This window comes from Myodes glareolus, chromosome 19 (genome assembly GCF_982192425.1).
Source record: "Myodes glareolus chromosome 19, mMyoGla1.1, whole genome shotgun sequence".
Classification (NCBI taxonomy): Eukaryota; Metazoa; Chordata; class Mammalia; order Rodentia; family Cricetidae; genus Myodes; species Myodes glareolus.
Window position 1 is genome coordinate 62,832,579 of NC_142044.1, and position 18,389 is coordinate 62,850,967.

The window sequence follows — 18,389 nt, forward strand, 5'->3', positions numbered from 1 at the left end:
GCACACATGCACAAAGACATACATACAGGTAAAACACTCATACGCATACAATTAAAGTAAATAAACCCAGTCAGGCATGGTGGCACTCGAGAAGCAGAGAGGAAGGCTGATCTCTGTGTTCCAGGACAGCCAGGACTACACAGAGAAAACCTACCTCCAAAAACAAAGAAATTAATTTTAAAAAAGGAAATATAATAAACAAGACTAGCTACATGAGCCGGACGGTGATGGCGCACGCCTTTAATCCCAGTACTTGGGAGGCAGAGGCAGGAGGATCCCTGGGAGTTCGAGGCCAGCCTGGTCTACAAGAGCTAGTTCCAGGACAGGCTCCAAAGCTACAAAGAAACCCTGTCTTGAAAAACCACACACACACACACACACACACACACACGCATGCACAAGACTAGCTACGTGGAGGGAGCTGATTACAGAGCTCTGCCAGTTAAAGTAGAGACCCTGGAAGAAAATAGTCCTTAGGAAAAAGATTAAAAACAATCCATTCATTCAGCAAAGAAAAAGCAAGGATGTTTATGTACTGGGGCTGTGGAACCAGAGGCTGGAGAATTCTAAACCCCGTCCCCACTTCATGTGAATTTGAAAGCTTACACGTGTTTCCTGTGTAGTCTGGGAAATACCAGCTTGCCTTCTTCTGAGCTGGAGAGATGGCTCAACAGGTAAGAGCATTGGCTTCTCTTCCAGAGGACCTGACTTTGATTCCCAGCATCCATATGGTGGTTCACAACCATCTGTAACTCCAATTCAGGGGATCTAGCACTTTCTTCTGGCATCAGACATACATACATGCAGGCAAAATACCATACATCGCATGCACACACACATATAAACGCACATCACACACACATACACGAAACTAATTTCAGATTACCATCTGGGATTTCTCTGGAGAAACGTGCCTGATACTTCACACAACAATGATTCTTAATCACTACTAAATTCCAAATGGCTCAGAAGGTAAAGGTGCTGGCTGCTTGAGCCTGGGGACCTGAGTTCAATCCCCAGGGCCACACAAAAGCAGAAGGTGAGGACGGACTCCACAAAGTTGTCCTTTGACATCTGCATATCATGCATACAAGTATGTATATACAATCATAGTAATGATAAAGCAAAGTAAACACTGGTGCCCAGAATATAGAAAACACTCTCTACTCAGTAAAATTAGTAACACCCCAGGCTGGTGGGGTGGCTCAGCAGCAAAGAAACACTCGCTGTGTAAGCCTGATGGCTTGAATTTGATCCCTCAGACCCATGGTAGAAGGAACTGGCTCCTGCAGGTTGTCCTCTGACTTCTACACAAGAACACGACTCACTTGCATACACAATAATAAACAGTTTAAAAAATTAATCCAATAAAAGGGGAAAGGGTAGAGTCAGGGAACAAAGGCAATTCTAATAGGCTCCTGTTTCAGTCTATTACACTTGGCTCTGCTGTTGGGGTACAGCAGAGATTTTCTTATCGCAGTGGCTGGGAAGCAAAGATGAAGGGGATGGGGATACAATAGACCCTTCAATGGCACAGCTTCAGTTCAGGGCCTGCTCTCATCAAACACACACCCAGCATAGATTAAAAATACAGCTAAAAAATACAAATGGATGTGTCAGTTCTAGACAGTCTTACTGTGACCCTAGATAGCCAGGCCTCGAATTCACAGAATGCTGGGATTAAAGGCATGCACCTGGCTTCTCAGCTTTCAGAAGCACTGCCAGCCTTCCTGATTAGCTGTGACAAAATGACTGCTCAGAAACTCCTGTTCCCTGACCCTCAGTATTTGAAAACCAGCATCTTACATGTTTAGTGCCACTGTCTCTACCTTAGTGAGTTAGCATGCCTATTTGTGTGTGTGTGTGTGGGGGGGTGTCTAATGACATCTTGCAGGAAGGAGTTGGTTCTCTCCTACTATGTGGGGCCCAGGGATCAAACTCATGTCATGAGGCTTTTATCCACTGAGTTATCTTCTCAGTCCAGAATCTTCCTTTCCATTTCCTTTAAAAATAGATAAATAAGCCAGGCGGTGGTGGCACATGCCTTTAATCCCAGCACTCAGGATGCAGAGGCTGGCAGATCTCTGGGAGTTTGAGGCCAGCCTGGTCTACAAGAGCGAGTTCCAGGACAGGCTCCAAAGCTACAGAGAAACCTTGTCTCAAAAAACAAAAACAAAAAGGTAGTGTCTCATCGTCTAGCTTCAACTGGCCTCAAGCTCACTAAGTCTGCCTGCCTCTGTGTCCAGAGTGCTGAACTAAGTGTGTGCTACAGGCGAAGTACTGTTTTATTATTTTAATCATGTATGGGTGTATGCAAATACGCATGTGCCCAGAACTGTCAAATATCCCTGGAGCTGGAACCCTAGATGTTTGTGAGCCACCTGTGGGTCCTCTGGTGTCCCGCGCTACCGTCTCGCCAGCAAGAACCACGCGGTACACATAGGATACTTCTGCAGTAAAGCTTTAATGCCCCTTGGGAGAGCGGGCATCAGCCAACATGGCGGAGACCCAGATAAGATGGAACCCATCCCTTATATAGGAAACAGACCCTGCTTTGGACGTGTCACTCTTTGATTGGTTCACTGCCCATTATCCCAGATGATGCCTCGGGAGTAGGCAGGGACGCAGCGGTAGAGTTACCAAGCACGTGCGCTGGGATTAAAGGCGTGTGCTACATCACCTTGAACTCACAGAGATCTGCTTGTCTCTGCCTCCCAGGCATTGGGACCAAAGGCGTATACTACCACGCCTTGAGGTCACAGAGGTCAATCTGCCTCTGCCGCCCAGGCATCAGGACTAAAGGCGTGTACCGCCACACCTTGGGGTCACAGAGGTCAATCTCTACCTTTGTTCCTAGAAGCAATGGAGAATGTGGTCCGGCCCTCCACACTCTGGAAGAGCAGCAGTACGTGCTCTGAACCATTAAACTCCCCGGCCCCACTTTATTTCCTTTTTATTGTGATAAAGTCTCTACTGTGTAGCTCAGGCTGGCCTCAAATTCGTGTTTCAGCCAAGTGCTCGATTACTCGATTACAAGCACTAAAGCTGACACAGCACTTCCGAACTTTTTCACCATCACCGTGTACATAAAGCCTCTAGAGATTTTTTTTAAAAAAGATTTTATGTATACAGTGTTCTGCCTGCATGAACGCCTGCAGGCCAGAAGAGGGCACCAGATCTCATTATAGATGGTTGTGAGCCACCGTGTGGTTGCTGGGAATTAGGACCTCTGGAAGAGCAGTCAGTGCTCTTAAGCTCTTAGCCATCTCTCTGACACTCTCTAGAGATATTTTTATAACTTAAATGACCACCAAGCAGAAAACTATTCTGGAATATAATTACTCCATGAGAAAAATCTGGATTAGGACTACTTTCTCCATGGGTTAAAACACAAAAGAGAACTAAGAACATGGCATACCCATGGCTCTGTGGTGAGAACAGGTGTTCTAAGGATGTCTTAGCTTCTCCCAGACTCTCCTTTGTTTGTTACATTTATCTGCTGAGCAATGTTGCTGTGGCCATTTGTCTTAGAGTTTCTGCTGCTGTGATCAAACACTACAACCAAAAGCAACTTGGGGAGAAAAGGAACTCAGGACAGGAACTCAAACAGGTCAGGAACCTGGAGGCAAGAGCTGATGCAGTGGCCATGAGGGGAGCTGCTTGTTGGCTTTGTCTTCATAGTTTTCTCACCTTGCTGTATCATGTCAACTATCTCTGGAGTTGGAGCCTGTCCTGGAACTCACTTTGTAGACCAGGCTGGCCTCGAACTCAAGAGATCCTCCTGCCTCTGCTTCCTGAGTGCTGGATTAAAGGCGTGCACCACCACTGCCAGACTTCACCCTGTTTTCTTACAGCACCCAGGACCATCAGCTCAGGGATGACCCCACCCACAACGGGCTGTGGTCGTGTGTCCTCCCACCCCTCATTCATCAATCAAGTTAGAAAATGCACCATTAGGTTTGCCCACAGGCCAATACAGTTGGGGCACTTTCTCAGCTGAGGTTCCCTTTTCCAAAATGACTATATAATTGTGTCAAGCTGACATAAAAGTAGCCAGCACACCAATTAAACATGTCACTTTTTAAAAATATTTATTTATTATGTATACAATATTCTGTTGGCGTGTATGACTGCAAGCCAGAAGAGGGCACCAGACCTCATTACAGATGGTTGTGAGCCACCATGTGGTTGCTGGGAATTGAACTCAGGACCTTTGGAAGAGCAGGCAATGCTCTTAACCACTGAGCCATCTTTCCAGCCCCTCACTTTTTTCTTAAGATATAAAGATCAAAGATGTAGCCATTTTGGCTAACTTTTCTTAGCATGCCGAGACAGAAAATTTTGATGTCCAAATTTTTTTTGAATTAGAATTATTTAAAAAAACTTATTTTATGTATACACCCATACAGGTGACAGTGAAGCCCAAAGTAGGCATCAGATCCTCAGAACTGGAGTTATGGGCAGTTTTGAGCTGCCCTATGTGGCTGGGTGCTAGAAACCAAACCCCTGCAAAATCAGTCTGTGCTCTTAACTGCTGAACCATCTTTCCAGCCCCTAGGGAAAAAAATCTTATGGTGTATGTCTATAAGCCCAGCACCAAGGAGGTTCAGACAGCAGACTGTCAGGTCTGAGGCCAGTCTCGCAGACCCTGTCTCCAAACAATCCCAAATTTAACCAGGGCATTAATAACAGTCACTAAAGAGATGAAGACAGTAGAGAAGAGTTGAAACACTTTAATTACAGAGAGTAAACAATAGTATAAAACCGTTAACAGCACACCTAGTGGCTGCTGCTCTCCACATCTTAGCTCATCCTTCTCCACCCCCTCCCTGCGTACCATTGAGTAAAAAGCAGGGCATGAGTAGTTGTCCCTGTCACTACCAGATGGTGGGAAGGGGAAGCAGCTAGAGGCCACAGTGATCCTGGGTATCCAGCCAGAGTTCTTCATCAGGTGAACATTGCTTCCTGCTGCAGAAGAACTGTTCCCAAGGTTCTGAGCTGGATCTGGTGGCACCATTTATTAGATGGACCAGGAACTTAGAGCCTCAAGAGCCGTGGGACAAGGACGCAGATGGTCTGGAGACAAAGATGCAGCCAACGCTGGTTTGAGGTGGGTTCAGAAGGGACTAGGCCATGCCTAGTGGTCCAGAATTGTGCCCCAAACCTGTCGATGAAACTCATCCACATGCACAATGCACAAACACGCAAACACATACAAACACAGAGCAAATAACATTACTGAAAGGACCAGGGGTATTAAATACAAAACAGCAGAGTTTCTTTAAAACACGAAATTGTTTCTTTGATTCTCCTCCGTGCCTTGCAGTCCATCTAGTCGCAGGCCTGCAGATGTGGGGAGGCCCCAAAGAGCGGGTTGCCAACAGCCTTACAAGTCCCATGCTCTTCAGCCCAGTGGCTGCCTCCCATGTGGCCATTCACACAGTTGGCACCATTGCTGGAGCTGCGGCCAGAGAGGTTGTTTGTGTGGCTGGTCTCATCTTCTTCCTCTGAGCTGCTTTCTACGTCACTGCGATCATCCTTAGACACCTGAGTGGGGCAGGACCAAAGGCAATAATTATGCCACTCTTCATAGAATCACAGGACCAATCTCAGAAAGGTCACTTTTGCACAGTTTCTGATCTAGCCTATATTCAGGTGATAGCTGATTCAAAATATTATCTAAACCATTGGATGCCACTGTGAATATATTTTGCCTGCTTTTTGTGAGGAAAACTCCAGCACTTTTTCCCTCTTCCACCACAAAGAACTGGAAGGCCAATATAAATGACTTGTCTTGGTTTTATCTCTGATGACCGTGGGCACTGCATTTATTCACCCTAGTTATCCCGAGTTCCGCTTTATTCCCCATACTGATCCATGACACTTTTTCAGTAGTTCTGCTATTACTGGGCTCAACATGAAGTCTTGGCATCCCTAGGCACTGTAAAGTCAAGAACGGGTGGAGAGACAGTGCGGAGTGCTTTCCCAATGCTGACTTTGCTTTTTACATGTGTTTTTTGTTTTGTTATTTTCAAATGAAAGGTTTAGATTACGGATGCATTTTCCAATCAGAAGCCCTGCACAAAGGGTTTCAAATTCTCTATATTGGGCCATAAAATAAAAGGAGAGGAAACCAGTGAAACCCGTGTTAGGACGATGACCCCTTTAACACACAAGCAGCAATGTACGCACTGTTTACAAAGCTCTGTGGTGAAGGGATACAGTTCTAGCTGCTGTTACAAAGGAAGGACATTTGTTTTAGATGAGTTCTGTGACTGCAGTAACTGCAGCTGCTGACTCTGAACTCTGATCAGGAGCTGTGATCACCTGATGTCTAGGGGATTTCCACCAGAGGGCAGAACGTCTCCAAACCTGAGGTGGAAAGGCTCAAAAACAAAACACATTAAAGACTAGACTTAGTCCTTGACTTTGGTAACTTCAGCTCCAGTCAACAACAGTCACATAGGTTAAGCTGGGCAAGTGAGCACATTCTGAGACAGATGGGACCAGGAAGGACAGCGGGAAGGAGACCGAGACAGATGGGACCAGGAAGGACAGCGGGAAGGAGGACCCATTCAGACAGGTACTTCTCTCAACACTAGAAGCACAGATTCACTTACATGCAAAGGATGAAACTGTGCAGATCCCAGCAGGCATAGAAAAGAGGGAGGAGCTGAAAAGAGAGCAGAAGGCACAGAGTCTGGGTCTAGTCCTCCCTGGGTAGGTCACCTAGTCAGAAAAGAAAGGCAGAGGAGAAGAGAGATGTCCAGGAGCTACAACAAGATGCACAGGCACACCACACAAGTCCTGAAACCAATCACAGCCATCAGGAACAATAATGAGAGATATTAATACCGAGGTTACATCATCTGTGCAGTCTGGAACTAACATCTCTAGCAGAGCCTGACCCACTTGGAATTCTGCATAACTGACAGTGTTCTGGTTTGACAGTCTGTCTGCTTTAAAACTTGCAGATTTCAATTATGTCCTGTCATTAAATGGTGCCTCCTGGGGTTGGAGTTAGCTAGGTGTACTGTCCTAAAAGGCAGGGTTATCTTTCTTTGTGTTCTGTGCACTAAAAACCAAACACGTGTTCACTGAAGGCTCCTTCTTCAGACAGTGAGCAAGGCAGATGTTTAGTTCTTAATATAAGCCAATCTTGGGTATTGCAGCATGGTCACCTTAGAATAGCTACCACACAGTTTCTATTAGCTACCACACAGTAGCTATTATTGGGATAAGCATCTGGCTTTCCAGTTTCTATCTGCAGTTCTCCATCGATAGTCATTCTTTTTTTTTGTTTATTTTTGAGACAGGGTGTCAACTATTCCAGTTTGGCCTCAAACTGACTATGTAGCAAAGGAAGACCTGAACTTCTGATTTTCCTGCATTACCTCCCTAGCACTGGGATTACTGGTATGCATATGGCACCAGGCCTGGTTTATGTGGTACTGGAACCAAAGCCAGGTCTTCACACAGCACTCTAGTGACTAAGCTACATCTGTAGCCCGACTGTGGGCTGCTCCTATAACTGCGGGTCCCTAGGTCTGCTGCGTAATACCCATGCTCCTACATGGTCCAAAGAAGAGCACTTCAGTATTACCTTTCCCCGAATCAAGGCTTTAAAAGCAATTCGTGCAATTAAGTACGACCAGATGACATGCAGAACCTGTAGGATCAGGAGAAGGCCATTGAAGAGCCACCAGGAGGGGTAGGGCCCAATCATTTCCCAACTCTCAAATAGGGTTGTGTTCAGAATCCTAGGAGAAAGAGACAACAGTCAGACTCTAGAGGCCAGTTAGACAGAGGGAAGCTGAGTCCTCTGGACAGTCTTCTGGGCTTCTTCTGCACACTTTACATTAGTGCAATAACAGGAATATTATTTCATAGGGAATAAAAGTAAACACAAGAGCCTAATGTGTTTTTATCTTCTAAGAGGAAGAAATGTAATCTTAGGAAGTGATGAGGTAATTTAGTATTAATCACTTCAAATATGCAGCTTCACAACACTGGACAGCAATAGGCCTATAATCAAACCCTAGGAATGATTTAGATTCTTAGGGACAGAGAGCAGTAAGTGGTTGATTTGCTAAGACTAAGCCAAATTTCCAGCACAGTCACTAAGCTTGTAGTCTAGGTAATGAGTATAGAAGAGAATGCGTGCACATGTCTGTGCTGGTCAGGAGGAGGAAGAGGGCACACAGCACAATCAAAGCAAGAAAAGCCGAAATCCCTGTAGCCAATGCAAAAGAGGGCACAGGAGTGATGAGTGACTTAAGCATAGACTGAAGATTGCCAGCAGAAATGAGCAAGAGAAGCCAGAAGTAAATAACGTACACACCCTGACTCACTAGAAACATTGCATAAGGCAGCCAATGTGCTTGCTGTAAGAGTCCACAAAGGGTCAGTCTAGGCCAAGGAAAAGGCAGGGCACTAGGGTTCTTAGTGCTTGACTGGCAAGAAGAGAATAGAAAAACTAAGCTAGCAAAAAGTTATCATTAGATAGCTGCCACAGTTCACCACCTTGAGCACTTACCACAATGGATAGATTCCTAGACGTGTAACCATAAAAACTGCACTAAAGATCACAAAGAGGGTGTCACAGAGCCGCTGATATTTGGCATAATTGGCCAGCTTTGCAGCCTGGATAAAAGAAAAAATTGAGTTGGGGAAAAAGTCAGTTCTCACAGGTCAAGAAAGGGAGAGAGGAAAGATGAAGCAGCAAGTTGGGCTCTTACTTCCAGCAAGAAGTCTGAGGAATCATGAAGACACATGACCAGAGTTCCCACTCGAACCATGTTGTTGATGTAAGAGAAGGTGATAAGCCCAATGGTGGCCAAGTGATGCACAAACATGATCAGGAAGTCCTAGGAAGAAATGGCAGCAAAGGAGAGGCTGGACGAATGCCTGCCACCTAAAGCTCCCTCGGTTCAGCGGTTAAAAGCACTTTGGTTTCCAGCACCCATGTGAGGTAGCTCTCAAGTGCTTGGTAACAGTAGCACCAAAGGATCCGACACCCTCTTCTGGCCTCTGTGGGCACCGGAACTCACACATGGACACATAACCAAATTAACCCTAAAAGTCCAGAGAACTGCTTATTAGCTAAATAGTTCATCTAATTGCAAAGACTTCCGGCTTTTGAGTTTAAGTTCTTTTTCCTTGGGTTCACATGTCAAATTAAAACTGAAAAAAACTTAGTCTTATAAATAAAATAAGTAATTATGTTATTTACACATCACATATATTATACATTACATAAGTTATATATATATTATATCATATAAATAATTATTAGATGCTGTGGTTTAAGTGTGAAGTGTCCTCCCCGATAGGCTCATATTCTAGGTGACTTCTGCACAGCTGCTGAGCTACCTTGGGAGGTTGCAGAGCCTTTAGGAATGGTGGGCCCCAGTTAGCAGCAGGTTAGGGGCTGACTTCTGAAGGCTACACCAGGCCAGTGTCTCCTAGGGCACTTTCCCTGCTCCCGGTAGTTGTCCCACCACTCCTACTGTGGCCATGAACTGAACTACTGCCACACCTTCCCTGCTAAGATGGAGGAAACTCTCAAACTGTGAACCAAAACCAATCTTTCATCTTTAGAGAGCTCCTGTCAGGGGCTATAGTCACAGTGAAACGAAAGTACCTGAAATAATTAATAAAAACTCCTCTGCCAGTGAAACAGAATGGGAGAAGGAAGTAATATAAAGACTTTGTCCTTGTCGGGTTCAATATATTCACTCTTCTGAATTTTGGTTTTCTAAAATCAAGCCTTTTTCTGAATTGGACCTTGGTACCCCAAGTTGTCTAATTCCCCAAGCTTTGATCCAGAGGAACAGGAGAGCACAGAAAGAAAGAACATGCTTATTGATCCACGGCCTTGCTGTTCTCCCCACTGCCCTGACCACCTTAAGCAATGTCCATCATTAGTTAGGTCTCATTCTGGAAACAGCACAGAAAGCTAGTGGCGGTCCTGTCACAGCCACTCTCATGAGGCAGAGTGCATCGTGATGATGGTAGTGCCTGACAGAAGGCAGCTGAGGGGCTGACAACTTACCTTTCTTTTAACGTCTATAAACTGAGAGAACATAAGAGACCAGTAGAAAGCCAGCTCCATGATGTAATAGTAATAAAGCTCTCTTGAGAGTGGCTGGAAGAGAAAAGAGCAGCTAGAACAGCAGCTAGGCAGGTGCACCCCATCTCAGCAGCACCCACACTATTTCTTTCTTTTCCTCTTCACTGTTTCCCAAGATCTGCAATAGCTGAGCCCGGAACAGTATGAATGTCGACCTTTTCCTTTGCGCCCCTGAAAATTCATCTTGCTTCTCACTTCTAGAGATGAGGTAAGGTTGACACAGACACCACAATCTCATCAGTATCTGAAATTCTGGACAGAACTACCTTAGTCCAGTTCTTTCATTTCCCTGAGACTTTTAAGGTACAGACACAGATGTCCTTATGAGGATTCTAATAGCTCCTGGTTTAAAAAGGAACCTGAGTCAGGAAGGAACTTAGTAACACTAGGGAACTGCTTTTCTTTCCAGGATAGTAGAAGACATGCAGAAGCATAACCTGGAATATACGACCCACGGTATCAGGGAACCACATCTTGGCTACCTGTCCTGGACTGACAATGTACTCTCACCACCTTACCTTACACACATATGAGGTCTTGAAACAATTTAGATTTTACCTGATATGGATAATTCTGCCAACACTGTCGGGTGTCCCAGAACCAAGGCGTCTAAGAAAAAAACAGAGAATCCAGGTTAGCCTCTAGTACCGTTCCCCCCCACCCCCTTACAAGATCTACCCTATACAGACCTTTTCTCTAAGCTAGAGGTACAAGAATGAGAAGAACTAGGTGTGGTGGTCCAGTGATCCCAGCACTTTGCGAGGCTGGTACACCAATATCAAGTCTGAGACCAGTCTGAACCAAAAAGCAGGTTAGCAGCCACCCAGGGTTATCTAGCAAGGCATTGTCTCAAAACAAAACAAAACAAAACAAAAAAACCTGTTTTTTTAATTATTATTTTTTATTGCTTTCTTTCTTTCTTTTTTTTTTTTTTGGTTTTCAACACAGGGTTTCTCTGTGAAGCTTTGGAACTTGTCCTTGAACTAGCTCTTATAGATCAGGCTGGCCTCAAACTCACAGAGATCCCTCTGCCTCAGGTGTGCCTGGCTCCTCTCTGTATTTGAGACTCAGGTTGGTCTTGAACTTACAGAAACCCTCCTGCCTTGGCCTCTCAAGTATTAGATTTTGAGCTGGAGATTAGTCTGGGCTACTAATCTGGACCAGCTTGAACTACATAGTGAGGTCTTGTATCAACAAACCAAAGACTGGCTGGGTCTGGGGATATATACAAAGGCATTGGGGATCCCAAGTCAGACCTTCATGGTTTCATGGGGAGCACCTGACCAACTCAGTTATCGTCCTAGCCCAAAACTTAAGAAAAAGACTCAATATTTATTTATTTATTTAAATGATGGGTATACTTGTGAGTTTGTGCATGTGGATGGGTACCCAGAAGCCAGAAAAGGACGTCAAATTCCCTGGAGCTGGGGTTACAGGTGATTGTGCGTCAACCAATGTGGGTGGCTAGGAATGGAATTCAGATCTACAAGAACAGCATGCATCTTAACCTATGTGCCTCCTCTCAATCTGAGTCCTTGTATATTTGTCTGTGTACAGAGTGCAGTTGCCTGAAGAGGCCAGAGGTGTCAGGTCTCCTGGAGGTAGAGTTTCAGGTGGTCCTCTGCAAGAGTAGTATGTGTTCTCTTTCACTGTATTTTATTTTACGTGTATGGGTGTATTGCCTGCACTTCTGTCTACCACATACATGCCGTGTCCACAGAGGCCTGAAGAGGGTTACGGACAGATGGTTGTGAGCTAACATGTGGTTGCTGGGAATTGAACCCAGATCCACTGGAAGAGCACCCAGTGCTCTTAACCACTGGAGCCATCTCTTTATCCCTAGTAGTAGCCATCTCTCCAGTGGTTGCAACGCTATTTTCTTGTTTGCTTTTTTTGTGACAAAGTTTTACTATGTAGACCAGACTGGCCACAGACCCAGTAATCTCCCTGCTTCTGCCTTCTTAGAGCTATGATTAAAGACACAGGCTACCATGCTTGGCCTAGCTTCTTTTAAAAATTTTATTTATTATTAATGAGTGTGTGATGTATGTGGGTGTATGTGTGTGTGCGCATGCATGCATGTGTACCATGGCACTTATGTAGACATCAGAGGCCATCTTTATGCAATTTGTTCTTTCTTTCTATCTTTATTCCCTCCCATCCCCCACCTGTCCTGGAACTCGCTCTGTAGACCAGGCTGCCTCAAACTCAAGCAAGATACCTGACTGCCTCTGCCTCTTGAGTGCTGGGATTAAAGGTGTGCGCCACCAGGCCCAGCAAATGTTGTTTGTTTGTTTGTTTATTTATATTACTGCTGCTTAATTTTTAAATTGCTCACAAAACTATCTTTATACCTTTCAGTAGTATCCAGAGTCTATAGTGACACTCTGCATATTAGTAATTCATATTCCCTCCCAGGTACTTGATCTTTTTTTTTCTTTTTGAGATGGGGTCTTATTATGTAGCCCAGAATGGCCTTAAACTCCCAAACCTCATTTATCAGTTGATTGAACACTGGATCATGGGCAGACGCCACCACACTTGGTATGGAGTTACTAATTTTAACAGAACCTTTTGGAGAACTAACATTTGGCTTTATCAATTTCATCCATTATTTATCTAATGACTATTTCACTAATTTCTGTCCCCTTAAACCACAGCCCTAGACTAGGTATCACATCCAGGACCTCACTAAGTGAGCTACATTTTCAGTTTTTACTGTTGATTGTTTCTTTTTTTAAAATTTGCTTTAGATTTACTCTGTTCTTCTTTTTCTACATCTTTTTTCTTAAGATTTATTTACTTAATATAACACAACATTCTTCCTCAATGTATCCCTGCAGGCCAGAAGAGGACACTAGATCTTATTATAGATGGTTGTGAGCTACCAAGTGGTTGCTGGGAACTGAACTCTTGAAGAGCAGTCAGTGCTCTTAACCTTTGAGCTGTCTCTCTCCTGCCCCACTTTTTCTACATCTTATACCTTTAAAATTTATTCATGAGTATGTATCTGCCACACATGTGTCAGCACCCAGAGGCTAGAAATGGGTGTTGATTCCCCTAAGCTGGATTTACAGGCAGCTGTGAGCCAAATGACACAGGTGCTGGGGACGAAAAGCAGCAGTTGTTCTTAACCACTGACCATTGCTCTAATTCCTTTGTTCTTTCTTTCCTTCTGTCTTTCTTTTAAATATATTTTTCCCTTTTCTTTGTTCTTCCTTTATAAATTTTACATTTACGTACGCCTTTAATCCCAGCAGAGGCAGGCAGACCTCTGTGAGTGAGGCCAGCTTGGTCTACAAAAGCTAGTTCCAGGATAGGCTCCAAAGCTACAGAGAAACGCTGTCTCGAAAAAACAAAAAACAAACAAACAAAAATAATTAATATAAGCCAGGAAGTGGTGGCACACACCTTTAACCCTTTAACCCCAGCACTCGGGAGGCAGAGTAGGGTGGATCTCTATGAGTTTGAGGTCAGCCTGGTCTACAGAGAGAGTTCCGGGACAGCAAAGGCTACACAGAGAACCCTGTCTCAAAATAAATAAATAAATAAATAAAAAATAAAAAAAAATTCAAGCACAATAGTATCTTGCTTCTAAATCCAGTATTTGAGAGGCTGAGGCAGGAGGATTGTCATGAGTTCAAGGCAAGCCTGGAGTTCATAATGAGAGCTGCTGCTGCTTCTTTTTTTTTTTTTTCCCGTTTATTTTTCAAGACAGGGTTTCCACACCACTCTTGATCCACAGCTTGTCTTAAAACAGAAACATTTTGGGAGCTAGGGCCAGAGCTCAGTTGGTAAAGTGTTTTCTATCCAAGCCTGAGAGCCTGTTAGAAACCTCAGCTACCACATAAAACACCAGAACTGTGCAACTCCAACAGTGCACAAGGGCAGGTGAGGGGCAGGGAAAGTCAGGTAAACCCTGGGCTTAGTGAGAGAGAGAGAGCCTGTCTCAAAAATTAAGGTGAGGCGGGCATGACAGTACAAGGTTTTAATCCTAGAACTTTGGAGAAAGAAGCAGTTCCAGGTCAGCCTAATCTAACTTGCAAGTTCCAGAGCCAGCCAGGGCTACAGAGGAGACTGAATTTCAAAACAAAACAAATAAATAATTATCAATTCCATTTCCTCTTGGAAGAACAAGAATTTAAGGAAGGGCTCTGCAAATCACTAAGTACAGTTCTGACTTAATTACTAACATTATTTAGAAGAAATAGTAGGCCTTGAGGTTAGTGACGTCAAACCCAAGGTAGACAATAGTCTGTTAGTATATATCCTGCATATAATCTGCATATAAACTGGATATACACTGAGGCTATGCATCACAACAGAAAAATTTAAGAAACATAAGCAACTGAAAGTATTTAGTGTTTACTTCTAGAAACCAAGGCATCTAGACATATTTAGAGCACAATAAGAGGAAAGAAAAAGTTTAGACTCACCAACCAGAGAAATCTAACTCCATAGCAGAATATACATAAATAAAAAGTGAGTCTCCACCTGGGTGAGCAAAGAGTACAGGTTAGATAAATGAATGCTAAACAAGGGAAATCAGAATAACAACATTGGGACAAAACTGATCTCTAAAAATCCAGACTCATCTTGGAGTGCCTGTTAAAATAGATTCCCAGAGAAACACACTGGCTTGATTTTCTTTTCCTATTAGATTCCTTCATAAGACCTGATTTTTAAATTGCATGACAGTGACTAACATCTATTTCTAGAGAATTAAAGACTCTGATTCTGGGCGTGGTGGCACACACCTTAAACCCCAACATCCCAGCACTTGAGAGGCAGAGGCAGGTGGGTCTCTGTGAGGCCAGCTTGGTCTACAGATTGAGGTCCAGGGCAGCCAGGGCTACACAGAGAAAGCCTGTCTTGAAAAACAAAACAAAAACCTGCACTTGTCTAGGTAGGTATGTACCCTCCTGCTCCTTCGATAGAAACAGTACCAGCTCACTCTATATTTACATTTTTGTGGGAATTTTTCCTTTTCTGGGAAATATTGTACTTGAAATCAGAGTTCATTTGGTTTTTCAATGCAGAGATCCTCTTGCCTCTGTCTTCCAAGTGCTGGGATTAAAGGTGTGGGCCACCAACGTGTACAAGTGCAGTTATTGGAACTAACTCCCAATCCCCCCCCCTTTTTTGTTTTTTTCCTGAGACAGGGTTTCTCTGTAGTTTTGGTGTCTGTCCTGGAACTAGCTCTTGTAGGCCAAGTTAGCCTCGAACTCACAAAGATCTGCCTGCTTCTGCCTCCCGAGTGCTGGGATTAAAGGCGTGTGCCACCACTGCGTGGCTCCCAATCTATTTTTTAAAAGATTTATTGTTTGTTTATTTATTTCCTTTGTTTTTCAAGAAATAAGGTTTTCTTTGTAGCCTGGCTGTCCTAGAACTCAAACTCACTCTGTAGATCAGGCTGGCCTTAAACTCAAGAGATCCATCCACCTGCCTCTGTCTCCTGAGTGCTGGGATTAAAGGTGTGTACAACCACACCCAGCTTATTTCAGTTTTCTTTAAAATTTATTTGTTTGTTTATTTATTTATTTATCTATTTATTTATTATGTATACAATATTCTGTCTGTGTGTATGCCTGCAGGCCAGAAGAGGGCACCAGATCCCATTACAAATGGTTGTGAGCCACCATGTGGTTGCTGGGAATTGAACTCAGGACCTTTGGAAGAGCAGGCAATGCTCTTAACCTCTGAGCCATTTCTCCAGCCTTTATTTCAGTTTTTAAAGTGTGTGTGTGTGCACGCGCATATGCACATGAGGGTTTGCACATCTGAGAACAGGTACCCAGAGGCCAGAGGACTCATGTCTGGGTCTGGAGTTACAGAGGGTTGAGCTCCCTCGAGTTTGGCTCCTCTGGAGGAATATAATGGATATCATGTGCTATTGAGCCATCTCTCCGGCCCATTTTTTTTTCTTTGAAGATAAGTAGACAGGGTCTTACTTTTTATCCACAGCTGGCCCTGAAACTTGGGCATACTCCAGGCTGACCTTGAACTAGAGACCACCCACCTCTTCCAAATGTGTGTGTCAACATGCTTATCTCAATCTATTTGAAAAGAAGGAACAAAAAGGAATCATCTTGTCTTAGTGGAAAGTGTGACCAGGGGAACAAATGTGACCAGTTTCCCAGTTCTCTTTTTTCCTATTTCTATGAGGGTTCTGCTGTTTACTTACTTAGCAGAGCTGGTTGAGAAGCACAGGACATAAATTCTATTTCCATTTCCCCTTGGCTTTTTAAAATCTTATCTTTGGCATTAGAGTCTGTGAACTAATTTCCACCCCCAAAAGTCCAGCTGTATCCCCACCCTTTTCATTATCTACCCCCCTGCACACATACATGCTTTCACAGAATTTAGTCAGCGTTGGAGGCTTGTCCTGATTCCTCCGATGGCGAAACCAGCACTGGATTTTTCGGACATCCCAGTCCAGTTGCTTTGATAAGCCCTCCAGCCTCTTCTCGTCGGGGTACTGTGGACATGTGACCAGAGTTAGAGCACTCCTTTCTGCACAAGACTCCCAATTTACTAGCTGAGTGGCAAAGAGATGTCAACCACAGTGATTCAAGTGGTATTTATCTTTTCCAGATTTTATCCCCAAATCTTTTTTGTTTTGTTTTCAAGACAGGGTTTCTCTGTGTAGTTTTGAAGCCTGTCTTGGAACTTGGCTCTAGACCAGGCTGGCCTTGAGCTCAGAGAGATCCGTCAGCTCTTGCCTCCCAAGTGCTGGGATTAAAGGCGTACACCACCACCACCCGGCCCCAAATCATTTTTAAATAAAGTCACTATATTCTAATTATCTTACAAATAAAAACATCACACAGCTAGTTTAAGGAAGTTGAAGATTTGTCCAATGTCAAACTCTATACATCTTGATAAGCTTCTATACAGTTGCAATGGCAATTCTATTTTTCTCCCCCCTCTCCCAACAGGGGTTCTCTTTGTAGCTTTGGAGTCTGTCCTGAAACCCGCTCTGTAGATCAGGCTGGCCCTGAATTCATGGCACTTGGGAGGCAAAGGCAGGCAGATCTCTGTGAGTCCTCTATGAGGACAGGCTCCAAAGCAACACAGAGAAACTCTGTCTTGAAGAAAAAAAAAAGGAAAAAAAAAAAGCCGGGGGATGGAGGTGCATTCCCAGCACTCGGGAGGCTGAGGCAGGCAGATCTCTGTGAGTTCGAGGCCAGCCTTGTCTATAAGAACTAGCTCCAGGACAGGTTCCAAAAGCTACAGGGAAACCCTGTCTTGAAAAACAAAACCAAAACAAAACAAATTTTAAAAACAAAACAAAAAACTGAAGCTGGAGAGATGGCTCAGTGGTTAAGAGCACTTGTTGCTCTTGCAGAGGACCCAAGTTCAATTCCCAGTACCCACATGGTAGTTCACAACCACCTGTAACTCAGGTTCCAGAAGATTCAAAATATATGTATATGTGTGTGTTATATATGTTTTGTATATGTATATGTGTGTGTATGAACACACATATACACATATAAAACATATATATGTTAAAACACAAACAAAAATCACAAAGGCCACTAGAACTACCCTCATCTTGAATAGAAAGTTGGTGCAAGAAAAGGGAAAATAAGACAGGATTTGAGTTTAGGGTGGAGGAATTCAGGTAGAGATAGATGCTAAGGAATAAATTAAGAGTGAAGTACAAGAGTCCCGGCTGGAGAGGCTAAGGCTCTCCACTGAGCAAACCACCCAAACCTGAAGAACCATCTCCTTTTCTCGCATGTTCTATTCCCACCTACAGAGCAACCTTCATGCGACTTTTGACTCTTGTTCTCTGCTTACTTACCTTAGTAATAGATAGGAACACCTTCTCAAGGGTGTCATTGGATTCAACACGATAGAGAACACTATCTTCAATGCCAACATGGAGTGCACAGGGTTTGGCAATAAACCTGTAACAGAAAAAAAATTGAAGGTTCAACTCTAACTGATTTGCTATGTCATGATCAGGGAGGGACTAATGTGAGAAAAAAATGGAAGCACAAGACTTGGAATTAGAAATTTGTTATTTGGTTTCATAATCTGTCACTGACACACTTGAAAAGGCTCATTTTAAAATGGTAGACTGGACCCTGCATGGTGGGGCACACTTTTAATCTCAGTACAGGCAAAATCAGGTGCCAACCATGGCTACAAAGAGAAACACTGTCTCCAAAACTAACAAAAAAGCAAAAAAAGCAAACAACAAAAAACAAAAAATAGTTGGGCAGTGGTGGTGCAGGCCTTTAACCCC

At 43.8% G+C, this 18,389-nt stretch overlaps 1 protein-coding gene across 1 annotated transcript in view; it reads right to left on the reverse strand.

Moving 5' to 3' along the window:
* Window positions 1-4,718: 4,718 nt before the first annotated feature.
* The window catches only part of Cers5 (ceramide synthase 5), a 28,493-nt gene continuing 14,822 nt past the window's right edge, over window positions 4,719-18,389 (reverse strand). The window contains 11 exon segments of the mRNA XM_085678586.2: window positions 4,719-5,547; window positions 6,621-6,716; window positions 6,718-6,729; window positions 7,604-7,760; window positions 8,537-8,643; window positions 8,739-8,867; window positions 10,055-10,147; window positions 10,691-10,741; window positions 14,569-14,626; window positions 16,480-16,610; window positions 17,943-18,048. Of these exon segments, the coding sequence (XP_085534712.2) occupies window positions 5,332-5,547; window positions 6,621-6,716; window positions 6,718-6,729; window positions 7,604-7,760; window positions 8,537-8,643; window positions 8,739-8,867; window positions 10,055-10,147; window positions 10,691-10,741; window positions 14,569-14,626; window positions 16,480-16,610; window positions 17,943-18,048 (1,156 nt within the window). The 3' untranslated portion in view covers window positions 4,719-5,331.